At 40.8% G+C, this 13506-nt stretch overlaps 1 protein-coding gene across 2 annotated transcripts in view; it reads right to left on the bottom strand.

Moving 5' to 3' along the window:
- Positions 1 to 13506, bottom strand: part of PALM2AKAP2 (PALM2 and AKAP2 fusion) — a 265174-nt gene that overhangs the window by 152106 nt on the left and 99562 nt on the right. For both annotated transcript variants that reach the window (XM_058864758.1, XM_058864759.1), the window contains exons 4-5: positions 2238 to 2352; positions 1609 to 1630 (exon numbers count right to left, since the gene is read on the bottom strand). In XM_058864758.1, coding sequence (XP_058720741.1) covers positions 1609 to 1630; positions 2238 to 2352 — 137 coding nt within the window. The remainder of the gene's footprint in view (positions 1 to 1608; positions 1631 to 2237; positions 2353 to 13506) is intronic.

The raw sequence follows: 13506 nt of genomic DNA, 5'->3' as shown, positions 1-13506 counted from the left end.
GGACCAGCTGCCAAGAGGAAGAGACAAGATATATAAAGCCAATCGTTACATCACTTACATGTAACCCCCTGCTCTATTTGCTTGCACAAGTTGCTCTCTTCTCTTTGGTGTATTTTTTCAGTTCTTTGTTACCTTTCAGAAATTACAAGCTGTTCTTAATTCTGGCTCAGTCTGTCAGGAAGGGATCCACTGAATGCAGGCAAAATCTGGAGAACATGAGGGCTCCATTTGAACCTAAGGAGATACTACATTGCTACATACCCTCAGGACACTACCACTTCATTATTGTAAGCTGGGTCTTCCTTTGGTTCCTTTGCTATCACAAGACATACAAAGAGGCAAACTGGACCTTGCAGGAATCACTGAAGCTCCTGAGCACTTTGGCTGCTAATTCCTGCAGGCGTTGCTCCTGTTTCAGAAACTGGTTTACTAATGACCATGGTGTTACTCTGCATAGGTACAAAATATTTGCAATTACCACTTTGTGGTAGTCAAATTCAAATTCTTTGGAGGGAAGGAAGACTAAGTTCTTACCATAGAACATACTGTCTGGGAATTTTTTTTTAATTTTTTTTTTTTAACAATAGCATTTAACAAAAAACTTGGATTATTTTGGTAGCAGGAGTGAAAATTTCTGAACTAGGTCTTTGACTTAAAAAGAAAGCCCTCCTTAGTAAGTAATATTAATCACCTGAAAAAGACAGCTCTAAGTCAACTCAAATACTACATAGTAACTTCCATTGTGTCCCAGGATTTTAATGTTGGGATCATCCTACATATTCCTCATCTACATTCACAATACAGTTGACAGCAGCTGGAGGAGGTAGTCTTAACCTCATTATTTTGTCAATTCAAAGACATATACTGAGAATGAGTATCTGGTGCACATATTTATCTGCTGATGGCTTAGCATAACATCCTTCCAGGGTCCTAAGGGTCCTGGGGTGGCACTATAAGGCACTATAAGGGTCTCTCTAGCTTCCTAGAAGGAACCATGCATATTATTTGTTCACTCAGAGACCTAAATTTATAGCTCACACTTTGAATAGATCACACTTTGTATGACGCTGAGTTAATAAGCTAGGGATCACTAAATCTTCATCCAACCAAGTGAGGGTTTCCTTCTGAAAGAATCATCCTATGGAGAATATTGTTCATCAGTGAAATAATCTGTTTTTAACACTTGTTCCTCTATATTAGGAATAGTCCTCATAGAATTTAGCTGTTTATGAACAGATCATGAGCACATACAACAGAGAAGATTGACCACAGAGAGGTGAGAAGGAGTCTGCAGTGCAGAGCTGTCACATGGTGAAAGGGGTCAATAACACAGAAATTGTATGATGTCTGCTTTAAGTTATTCATACTGTTCTTGCCCTTTGTGTGAGCGTAAGAAGAGGTGGAACTCTGCCAAAGCAATACTGTTTAACCACAATAGTGACATTTGTGCTTGCATTATAGAAATACCAAAAAAAAAGGTAATGGCTCTAGCAATAAAGCAGAACCACACAATGAAGGAAAGAAACCCACTCTTTAAACATTTGGAACAAAGCTACAGTAACGATTCTTGTTAAACCCAAAGCTATACAGTAATAAAAAGGCACTTACCACCATCCTGGTGGGAGAAACTCTGTGAAGGGAAAAAAATAGGATATTTGGTTAAACCTTTAATATTTTGGGTTTAATTTGCTTTACATCTTGATTTTTATGCTAGGCTTGCTTTTATGGTTCTGTGCAATTTTTAATTGGTTACTGTGATTGTTGCTTCTTGGATTTAGGTGCCATCATAGACTGGGGAGGGTGGCACATGGTACAACCAGATGAAGATCTCTGCCTTTTTTGCAGGCTGTAATGTTTTAAAGTGGCATTTATGGCAAGTGCTACTATCTCTGGATGCCATGAGAGCAGGGAAGTTTGAAATAATCTCAGGATCCTGCTGAGATCTTTAAGGGAGGCTGAAAGCTCACATGGTTTCCCTGAAGATAGGAAGATAGCCTCTGAAATCCCTCTTCAAAAAAAGCTGGGATGGAAGGGAAAATCCAGATAACCCAACCAGAATACACCCAATGCCACCGTGTCTTTTCTAGTCTTGCTCACACTAGTTTAAGCTATGTGCTCTGCAGCTATCCTCAATCTCTCCTTAAGTGCATGAATTATACTTGCTGCTTCCCAATGGTGCTAGGAGTACACTTTGGTTTCAATCTGTGCCCAAGTGTCTTTTTTTTTTTTTTTAATACCTTTTGCAGGTTGTCAAAGGATTTCTCAGTCTCCTTTAGTTTCTCCAAAATTATTTGTTCTTTGGCAGATATTTGTGATTCTTCACTTTCTAATTTCTGTATTTCTTGTTCCAGTCTGTGGAAGACATACAGACATGCACATACACACAAAAACAAAATGTAAAAATTAGTTCAGTGAGAGAGAGTTTCTTAGGTATTAACTGGCATTTCAAATGTCATCAGAAATAACTTTATCTCTTATTTCACAACTGATTTCCTAGCACATGAAGGGCATGTGAATTATTTGTAAAACAGACAGATCTATAGGAAAAACAGTGATTATCTTATCCACTTCTTCAAAAGCATATACAGATTAACTAAAAATATACTTTGGTATCCCTTCACTCCAATTCCCATAACATCTCTGATGTTTACTTTCATTTTAGAAACTACAGTGCAGGATATAACTGTGAATATGCAGTAGTATTTAGAGGAATAAGTGTCTTCTAATGTTTCTGTGCTCCAGACAATGAAACTGGAAATATTCATTGTAAACTGGCAGTCAGCCAGTTGTGGTAGGAGTGTCTCTTGAACCTATACTTTGCCCATTCCCCTTTGGGATAGCTATCTGTGCTTTCTCCTTTTCACACTGGGGTCCCCAGAGGCTTTGAGTAATAAAATATGCAGACAGTTTAAAAAATAAACTTACTCTGCTAGGCAGTAAATACTCAGCACTCTCATTTCTTCTGTCAAGACCTGGCGGCTGAGACCTCACACCTTCAGATGAGTTGATTATTATTTGAGATACACTTTTATAGAGCCTAGATTCTCCATTACTTTAACTCAAACCTCCTTTTATTGACATGATTTACGCAGATGCAGGAATATTCCCTCTTTCCCCCCACTCTCCTCCTCTTATATGTTCCACTGTCTTTGTTTTCTCCCTTCTGAAAAAAAAATAAAAAATATATATATGTATATGTATATGTATATGTATATGTATATGTATATGTATATGTATATGTCTGTATATATGTAAAATAAGCTAAGATGAACACATTTGGGCAGGAATAGTTACCTAAAACTTCCTTTGTCTACCAAAAGATCTGTAGCTGCTCATAGCTTGTTAAATCATATTTCCTTGAATGTGACATATCAGCATCACCCAGCACTTTCCTTACCCATGGCTGCTTGCTCCTGCCTTTCTGTCACCACTTTTCAAATGAAGGATCAGGACACTGATCCATGCTAAAGGACATTTTTTTTCATTTCCAGCCTTGCTCAGCTCAGGACTCCACTAATGCTTGTTCAATCACAAGACAAAGAGCATCGAGAAGATGATGTAGGGAGGAGAGAAGGAGGAATTTCTTCTTTGACAGACCTGACAGGTTAAGTTTCTTATTAAATTCATGTGTTTAAATATAGATTCAGGGGTCTAAATTTAGGCACCCACCTGGGAAATTTTTCCCCACTTTTTAGTTGTATGATGATGAAAGTTTTGTGGCACTTACTGATGATGCTTTTCATTAGGGGGAGGGAAAAGTATTAGGGGCTCAAGTTGTTGCAGATGGAAGAAGGCAGATTTTGCTTTCCTGAAGTATGTGAATACTTAATAGTCTCAGATTCATGGTGCTTTGTTGAACTGCGATTAAAGGTAACACCTTCAATCACTAAGTTAAAATGGCTTAATTGCATTAATTTTAAAATTAACTGCTGGAAAGTACTGTGTCAATCAGTTTAATCTTTCCCCCAAAATAATATAAAACAAAAATAATAATAAAAGATGTAACCAATTATTTTATTCTGCTGCAGTTTAATATGGGATGATTTTAATTCAGGGGAAAAAATATCAAACTATCCTCTTCTATATTGACTTTTTTATCTTGATTTTTAAAAATAGCTAGTGAAGTGAAAAATTAATTTGTCACTCAGGTCAGGCATTTGCCACACTCTTGCTAAATTAAAGAACTTAGAAGTCCACAGCTAGGTGCCTTCTTTTCATTCCCTAGCCCTTGGAATAATCTATAGATTCACATACATTTGTACCTTGCTGATAAAGACATTTTAAATACTCTGCTGTGATGCCTGGTGAAAATAAATTGTGGAGGTGGGTAAGGCAGGGTTTACTGGTGTATTTCACTTCTTGCCCAGTGAGTCACCAAGCAGCATTTTCAGGATGCATATTCTGTAAACTAGTACATTTTGCTTGCTGTGTGACATGGGAAGAGACTGAAAAAATGGGAGGTGTAGAGGTCAGCAACAATAAAATACATGGAGAGGGAAGAAGCCCTTTTTCTTTCAAATGAACTGGACATTAATTAGTAGTTTATGACAATGAAAACTCTGAGTATATGAGGCAACTCATTTGATGCATAGTTATAAGCAGGTATGCTCCTTGTAATTTGGGGTCATTGTAAGTCACCATTTTTCTGTACACCAGCTCATACTGGAGAAGGTTTATTGTTAATTGTTTGGTCATGCAGAGAAAGTTTACTTTTAACACATGCACATGTGCACTTGTACTGGCACAGATAGAAACTGAGTCGATTTATATTTTCTTGCTTTCTGACTGATTGCTCTTTTGGTTTTACACCTCCTAGTTCCCTTCCTCAGTTTCTGCTTCCTTTGTGCCAGCCTACCCTCATATTAAAAGGAGTTGGGCAGATGAGACATTATGTCACTCTATTTTGACAAGACATCTAGTTGTTCTCATTTGTGTTCTTGTAGTTGGTTTTTTGGTTATGTTTTTTTTTTTTTCCTAAACCCCTTCTTTACTTTCTTTTAGAAGTGATACTGACAACAACTTGTCAAAGAGAAAAAGGATGGACACAGAGCTACCAGGATTTAGAAACATGGAAGAAGCTGTTAGGAACAGAGATCTTCTGTGTAACACTGAAGAACGCATAAAACTCATCCTGTGGAGGCTAATTACCTTTTCCTCACTGAAATCAGTACAGGTAGACTGAGAGTCTCCCAGGCTCCATGTAGAATGCAGAAAAATTCCAGGAAAAATACAGATCGTTCATCAGAAGGTACCTGTTACATAGCCCAGGGGTTGTACACCGGGCACCGGTATCCACAGAAAGTTGCTTTCTACATTGTTTCTAAATTTATAGCTCTATAATTACTCATGTCTACGCCTAAGGGTTGAGGCACCTCTGCTTTGGTAACAGAAATACTCAGGGTCAGAGTTTCTATGTGAACTGTTGTATATATTCCCGAGTAAACCACTTGGCTACCAACACACCTTACTGGAACATTTGGACCTAGAATCCACACCACTTTTTTGGGCTGTCTTTTTACATATGGTCCAGCAATGCAAAAATTTAAATCATGCAAACTGAAGGTTGCTTTGCATGGTTTATTTTTTTATTGAGTTTCATATAATCAGAATTGCTCAGTGGTAAGGAGAAGCACCTGAATTTTTGATACCAACACACAAAAGAGTCATGTAAATTTGGTCTGAAAAATAAATGCACTAGTATCACATCTGTTTTGAGCAACACATTGTATAATGGCTTAAATAGTAATAAATCCATTCAGAGTGCACATGTACACATGCATATATATACAAAGACCTTACATTCTTCCTGTGTAAACCTGTTAAGTACCAAATAATGTCCTTTTCTTCTAGCCCATTTTAAAAAGGATATGCCTTAATTGTCATTTGACACCTGGCAAGGAAACCCTGTAATTCCCTTGTTCCTTAGCAGACTTCTTAGCAGGTTTTGGGCTGGCCTTTGAAAGATGGCCACAACAATAAAGCCAGTTACATAAACAACTACAATATCTGAAGCACTGTAGGAAAGAAAATTAAGAAAGAAAATGCAGATTCAGATGAGACAGAAGACAAAACAGACAGTTTCTGTTCCATTGGCCCAGGCAGATACCTCATGATTGAGATTTGCTAAACTGTTTCTAGAAGAAAAGAAAAATAGGTCAGAGGGTCTGGGGTTGCTGTGGCATGGGCAAGGGTTTTGTTTCTGTGATTGTACTAGAATCGTATTTTCCCAAATACCCCAGAAACAGAAGGGAACTTTTGTCCCTCAAAGCCAAACCTGCCTTGCTGTTTGTCTGTCCTGCAGCTTTCTCCAATGCATGGCTGCCATATGCATCCAAGAGAGTAAGAGGATTTCTGGGGGGGTGCTGTTTGCATAAGCTAGGAAGCTAAGTGACTTTCCTTCTCATGTTAACAGTGCTACCCTGCTCTGAAGAGGAAGGAACCACAAACAGCTCAAGAGATGCTGTCCTTTGGACAGCATTTTGCTGTCATTTGGGGGACCCTGATTTCTTTGTTAATAAGACTACAAGCTTCTAGGATAGTGAGGGCTGGAAATGACTTTGGTCAGTCTCTAGCCCAACCTCCTCCTCAAAACAGGGTCACCTATGATCAGGCCAGGATGACCATGGCTTCTTCTAGTTGGGTCTTGAAACTTTTGAATGATGGGGGGAAAATATATTTTAAGGCTACTTACAGGCCTTCCCTTTTAGACTCTGTAGCTATCAAGCCCTACAAAATTCAGACCAGGACCTTACAGTACTGCAGGGAAGAAGATGTACCAGATTGATAGAGGAAACCTGGTCTGTGTGTTTGGTGGGATTTTGACCTAACTGGGCACTATATGAGTCTGGACAAAGCAGCCAGTGAAGCTTCTGAGAAGACCAGAGGCAGAAACAAAACATGAATTCTCCTGAAGTGATGCAGGAATATGGACCACAGGAGCTATCAGGTAGGACAGAATACTGCAATCTAGGTGACAAAAAGGGGAGTTAAGCAGGGAGATCTCTAAGAGGTGAAGAGGTAGAAGACAAGGTTTGGAACTGTGGTATGTGTACATGTGCATTTACATTTAGCACTCAGCACCCAGCAAACACTGTGCTTGGATACAGGACTTTGTGCTCCAGTCTGAAGGTGTTGAAGGCACTTTCTCAGGTGAAGGATTTCCTCTGTTTATTCTGTTTCCCATGTTAAGATGCTGAAACCCACAAACCTGGCCTGTCGTTTTCCTCTTTGCTTAAAAGTAGAGGCTGTTCTGTCCTGAGATGCCTTTCCTCAACCCCAGGAGAGACCCTGAGCGTGGTCCTGAGGGGCATTCACAGAGTGAATGCAGATGCTGATGCAGAGTCACACTGGTTTAAAACAGGAACACACAAATCCTAAGTCAGCAGAACTACGCCTAAAGAAAACAGCCTTCTCTATCCAGCTAATTAATTCTAGCAGAAACAGACTTCTAGAGGTATCTACATTTGGCTTAGCAGTGTTTTGTTTTTCAGAGTAGGAGGGTAACAGCATTATAAACAGGGAGAACAGCTGCAGGTTTATGGACCAGTTTTTTTAGTCTGTGCTAACTATGCATTCTGGGTTGTACCTGAGAAATACTCATGAAATTTCCACAGTAAAAACAGAAATGTAACAAAAATTATGTCTTCAGCACACACACTGGCATGTCAGTGGAAAAAAGAACACACTGGCATGTCAGTGGAAAAAAGAACATTCATCAGGACTAATACAGAAAGTATAAAAGTATTCAGAACTTAAGAGAAAAACAGGAAAGACCTAATCACAGTAAACACTTGAAGGGAAAAGGTGACGGATGCATATGTAGAGTGGGGGATGGTTCACCTTTAACTGATTATTTTGCTATTGCTTGACTGATACCATAAATCAAATTGATACAGAAGCCACAAATAACACAGTAATTAGTATCAGGTCTCTCAAAGCTGAACATCCTGAGGTGTTATAGCTAGTATTAAAATGGCAGACTTACAAGCAAAAACACTGCAACAAACCCCTGATATATACTGTACAGAGAATTAAGCACCAACTTTAGGGATAACTGTGCTTGCCTGAAGGGATGAAGCTGATCTCCCCACAAACTCTGTGCCTGTCTCAAGGATTTTGCCCCCAGGTAGCTTTTGACTGCACAGCAAAACCAGAAACTGAAACTTTACATGTAAAGTTCAATCTTCTGGAAATACAGTTCCTTCTTTAAAAGCACACTGTCAAAAATGTTCCACACCAAGGGCCTCTCATTCCCATTTCTTTCTGGGGCAGCATGGTAGCTGTTAGCTCACCTAGGTTCAGAACAACCTTGGAAAATGAACCTGCAAGGGTAAAGGGTGCCCCTGAAAGACATGTAAGTCTTTTAAACCAGCATAACTGGACCCCAGTCCAGCACTTCAGCCTTTGACAAACTTCCTATTACCTGTACCAACTGCCAAGCACCAGCAACCTGTCTGTAAGCCAACATGCCTATGGAACAGGAGCCGAAATCTACATGCACAGCTGTGAACAGTACCCTTTGTCTGCTGTAGGGGAGGGGGAAATCACTGAATAATCCTCGTGGTTTAGTTTCCACATTGTCTTAGTTTTCTTAGCAAACAGCAGCAATTGCTGCTGAAGCCAGTGGTACTGTTTGTGGATATCACTCTCTATCAATAAACAGCCAGTACTGATGGCAAAAAACCTGCTTGATTTCTGTTGCAGGCTGAAATGGGATTTCAGAGCTGAGTAATTCAATGCTTCTTAGTTTAGTCTTTTTTTAAGTGCTCATTCTTTTTTTGAACAGCTCACTTTCAAAGAGTAAAGCTGGGAGGGCACATCTTATGATTTCAAACAGGCTGTTGTTTAGAGAGTGCAATTGAAATTCAACAGCAGCAAACTTAATTAACATCTTTGAAAATGCAAAACCTCCGTGACTTGAAAAACTGGGAATCCCTCATTGCAACCAGTGCTTGGATATGAGATTCAGGCATGATGATGAATGAGTTGCTCTGGTAGTCCATACCAATCTTGCTGAACACATGAGAAGGGAAACAATTCCCTCCACCTGGAAAAAGTTGCATCCCAGTACTAGCTGAGGAACTTGAGAAGTAAAACTCCACAATTCACTTTGCTGTCTGAAGTAAATGTGTGTACACACATACATAGAGAGAGCAGTACAATGATATTCTGCATCTGCCTGGTGTAGGATGAGGTTAATCCATGCTGGACAAACAAAGGCAACCAAGTCAAGCATTGGCCATGGGACTTCTGGAGCAAAGCATGATGAGGTGGAAAACACAACAACGATTAGTTTGATTTAACTACTGCAATGTTGCCTGCTCTGGATGTCCAAGACCTAATGTAATGCAAATTCTTCAACCTGGAATTGAAGAAGTTATGCAGTTTAGTCCCTTGCCCTGCCAAATCAACAAAGTTTGCATATTAACTTTTGCCTATTGGATTTGTCTGATACAGCATTACATCTCCCAGACATGAGAACTTTCAGCACTCTCATGTGACTCCTCTAACTGAAACCACTTTTTCATGAGCTGCTTTTTCTCTTCTTAAGATGTTACCTCAGCCTAGTATGATTTCCTCGTATCACCATAACACAAAACTTTTTGCCCTCATGGCACTTACAGCCCCCGCTTGTTTTTGGACTTTTACCAGTGTAAACCTTTCTAGGCCAGATTCTTCCAGTATTCTTCAAATGGGACATGTCTCCAGCCTGGGTGAGACTGCAACCTTAAAAAATTCCCACTGACTCGGGAGATGGCACATCACTGACTGGAAATCAGTGAATCACTATGCCTTGGATGCTTGCCCTTAGAGCAGAGGAGTACATGGCTTGGCCCTCCTTTGGGAATCAAGGGGGGAAAAATTTTAAAAAATATCTGTTCTGAACCCAGTCCAGTGGCCAGTGATCAAGGAGGTGAAAGAACAGAGTCTACTTTTTTTTTTTTTCTGTGTGCTTGTAACAGTGTTTGGATCAGAAAGCTTCTGTCTGTGCTCCTGACCAGGTTCCAGACAGAACCTGGCAGATCTGACCAAGCCCTTTCTCAGTCAAGTAAACACCCTGATAGCTTAACATGCCCTGGTATCATCTGGCTTTTGAATCATCCAGCCTCTGGACCATTTGTGTTTAAAAGAAATGGCACAAATGTTCTAGTTTCTTGGCCTAGTCAGGTAAGATGAAAATGGTTACTTAGGCTCTTCCTGATGAAGCTGTCTTCTCTGTCATCTCCACCATTACTCTCATCTTGTTCTTCCCTTCCAGACCCAGGCCTCCTGCCTCTGGAGCTTCACAGGCCAGTGTCCAAAATATTCAGGCAAACTAAGTAAGAACCACAACTGATATAAAATGCTTGGCCTGCACAGAACCAGACATGCACATCTTCATGTCTGGACAGTCACATCAGAAAATAGCACAGAAAACAGGACTTACACTGTAAGTACAGAGGTGCATCATCTGTGGTTCATTGTCTGGTACTCACTGGGATGGCCCAAGAAAGGCAAGGAAGTTAAAATAGCCATTTGAGAGAGGATAAGTACTGTATTTTGCAATTGAAAGGTGAAGGTACAATGACTCAGGAAAGACACTGAATCCTGCAGAAACCTGCTTGCCTTCCCATAGCTTTAAGTAAAATTGGCAGGATAAGCACCAGGACAGATGTCCTGGGATGTCTGAGGACACACAAGAGTGCAAGGGACAAACATACCAGTGTGGCTTTTGGTCATATAATCCTCTTGTGTTGCAAGACAGGGTCTGGGTGAGGGAGAGTACAAGCACAATTTTCCCCAGCACAAAGTCCCTGTACACAACAGCATGCACCCACAGACTTGAAAAGGTGTGGCCAGCCCTATGAAAAACAGCTTGTTGGCTTGTAGCAGCTATGCACATGAAATTCATTTAGGTTTAGCAACAGATGCCAGCAGTTCAGCTGTACAGTGGATTGTGTTATTTATATCTTGGAAGGGATCCAAGAAATAGAGGGAGAGCAATTGGGGGATGACGGCTGAATGCTCATTCTTCCATCGTGCAGCAGTGCTGGCTGCCGCAGAAACCCAAGGTTAGCGCAGATGTACAACCAAAATGAGTGCATGACCTTATGCAGTACCCACACTGCAAGTTGCCAAAGAAGGAGGATGTTTTTCTGCAATTCCTGTACATACTGATATACTGGAGATGCACGCTGAGTTACCTAGAAGCATTTACAGGAAAGGCAGGAGGCCTGGAAAATCTCCATCACCTTTTTAAGTGAAGGGAAATTAAACAAAAAAACAAGCCTAAAAGTATTTTCTCTGAAGATATTTCAGCCTCCCATCTACAAACTAGGAATATGCCTTTTGTCTCTAGTTTACAGTGGCAGATGAGAAATGAGCTGCTAAAGGGTGCTCAGGACAGAACACAAGCAAGGCAAAGATGCCCTGCAGAAAAAGAACTGGAGGTGCTGGTCAATAGCTGTCTGAATATGACCCAGCAGTGTGTCCAGACAGCCCAGATTGCTAATGGCATCCTGGCAAGAACAGCACGACCAACAGGCCCAGGGCAGTGACTGTCCCCTGTCCTTGGCACTGGTGAGGCCACATCTCGAGTCCTGCATTGAGTTTTGAGCCTCTCACTCCACTAAAGGCGTTGAGCTGCTGGAGCATGTCCAGAGAAGAGCAACAAAGCTGGAGAAGAGTCTAGATGGAGGCTCAGGGGAGATCTCACTGCTCTATACAACTACCTGAAAAGATGATTGTAGACGTGGTGCTTAGGGACATTCTTCTGAAGGGCTTTAGCAGAAATACCATAAACTTCTGCTAGCTCAGAGTGCAGACAGTGCTGCATTGAAAAGCAAAACACATGGGAGACTGGGTTTAAGAGAAACATTTTTACCAGGGGCTGGAGAGGGTATGTTGCCTTCTGTCTGGAATTCAGGTCTCTGCAGCTTTTTCCTCAACTATCTATTTTGTCTGCCTGTGAGACCTAGGGAGGTGCTCTGTGTGCTCTCACCTGCTCTTTGCAGGGAGCTGATGAAGGTCATGCACAGCAATTCTTACAGAGTCGTGCTTCTTAGCCAGCCACGGGCTGCTGCCGTGAAGGGCAGGGGCAAAGGGGACTGTACAACAGTTGTTCCTGGCAGAAGTCAAAAGCACACCTAGAGTGAAAAACAAACTTTTTCCTGGTACAGGCTTTTTTCCTTTTTGCTTTCCTTCCCTTTCTCCCCCTTCCCCTCTTTCTGTTTTTCCTTATATTCCTGCACAGGTTATCTCCACTCAGACTTCTGATGAGTCTTTTTTCTTCTGTTTAGACAGAGCACTGGCTCCATCCAAAGTCAGTGGCAACATGTTCTCTATTGCTGGCAACGAGGACTAGCAGAATTCCCATATGGGCTATTTGGAATCCCGCCTTGCTCCCACCATCTTTAATGTTTAGCAGTACAGAAATACATGCAAGTGAGCCTTTCATATGGCAATGAAAAGATGCTGCAGTTATTAACTAGAAAAGCAGTGTTGACAAAAACAGCAATCATGGGCCATAGCTATCTATTCTAATCCTTGCTGTAGCCTCCAGCAAATAATTTTGCCCCCATTCCCCCATCTTGATCCAATACATTTTGCCAATTCTATAAAGCCCAATTGTACATCAGTCTATGCTTATCCCTAGTAGATGTCTTAGCTGGTATTATTAATTATATTCACTGTACATGTGTAATTTCCATGATTTTGGTTTGACTTGATTCTTGGTATTTGCTGCTAAGAACTGCATAGAGTTTGTAATAGGCTTCTGCTGCAAACAAGAGATTATCTATTTGCTTCCTTTTGTGGTGGTTTAAAAGGGCTGTTTCAAAGAAAATGGTGCTTACAAACTTGTTGGTGCAAAAAGCATTGCCCAGCATCCACATTCTGACCTGAGGTACACCATGTGATTGACTGAATTTAACCTGAGAATAGTACTAAAAATGAAAATGAATCTGAGAAAATTCAGGCTGAAAACATGAAAACCCAATCAAAGTTTTATAATGGTGGGATTATTCTGCTGTCCTGTGGCTATTAAAGCACAACTACCATAAAGAGCTGCAACTGACAGAGTTCCCTCTGCCTTCCTTTGATGTTTTTGAAAATATTCTTCTTTGCCTTCTGTGTTGTGCTTTAGTCATGGCTGCCTGAACCTGTAAATCCCTCAGTAGTCCTTGACAAAGGAACTAGATGGTATGTGCAGCTGATAGTATGCATCAGGCACAGAACTTCATTAGGTCCCTTTAAAAATTCCCCATATTACATGACCCTGAGAAACACACAGATCCATTTCCCTGCACTGCTTGCCAGTAGGGACAGAAAAAGAGCAGCAGGACAGGAAGGGGAACACCCAGTAGGAGCCATAACTTGTTTTGTTTGTTTCTTGATACAAACAGTTTATTGGATCTGAGCTTTGCAAATCTGTCCTCTGCAGTCATTCACTTACAGGAACTCACAGTTCATTTTTCCAGGGTGAAGGCTGATGCAAGGCAAGGAACATGCCCCATGGGAACAGATAGA

The sequence above is a fragment of the Poecile atricapillus genome, chromosome Z (assembly GCF_030490865.1).
Source record: "Poecile atricapillus isolate bPoeAtr1 chromosome Z, bPoeAtr1.hap1, whole genome shotgun sequence".
In the NCBI taxonomy this organism is placed as follows: Eukaryota; Metazoa; Chordata; class Aves; order Passeriformes; family Paridae; genus Poecile; species Poecile atricapillus.
Note: the sequence above shows the minus strand (reverse complement) of the source record. Positions and strands in the feature narration are given on the sequence as shown.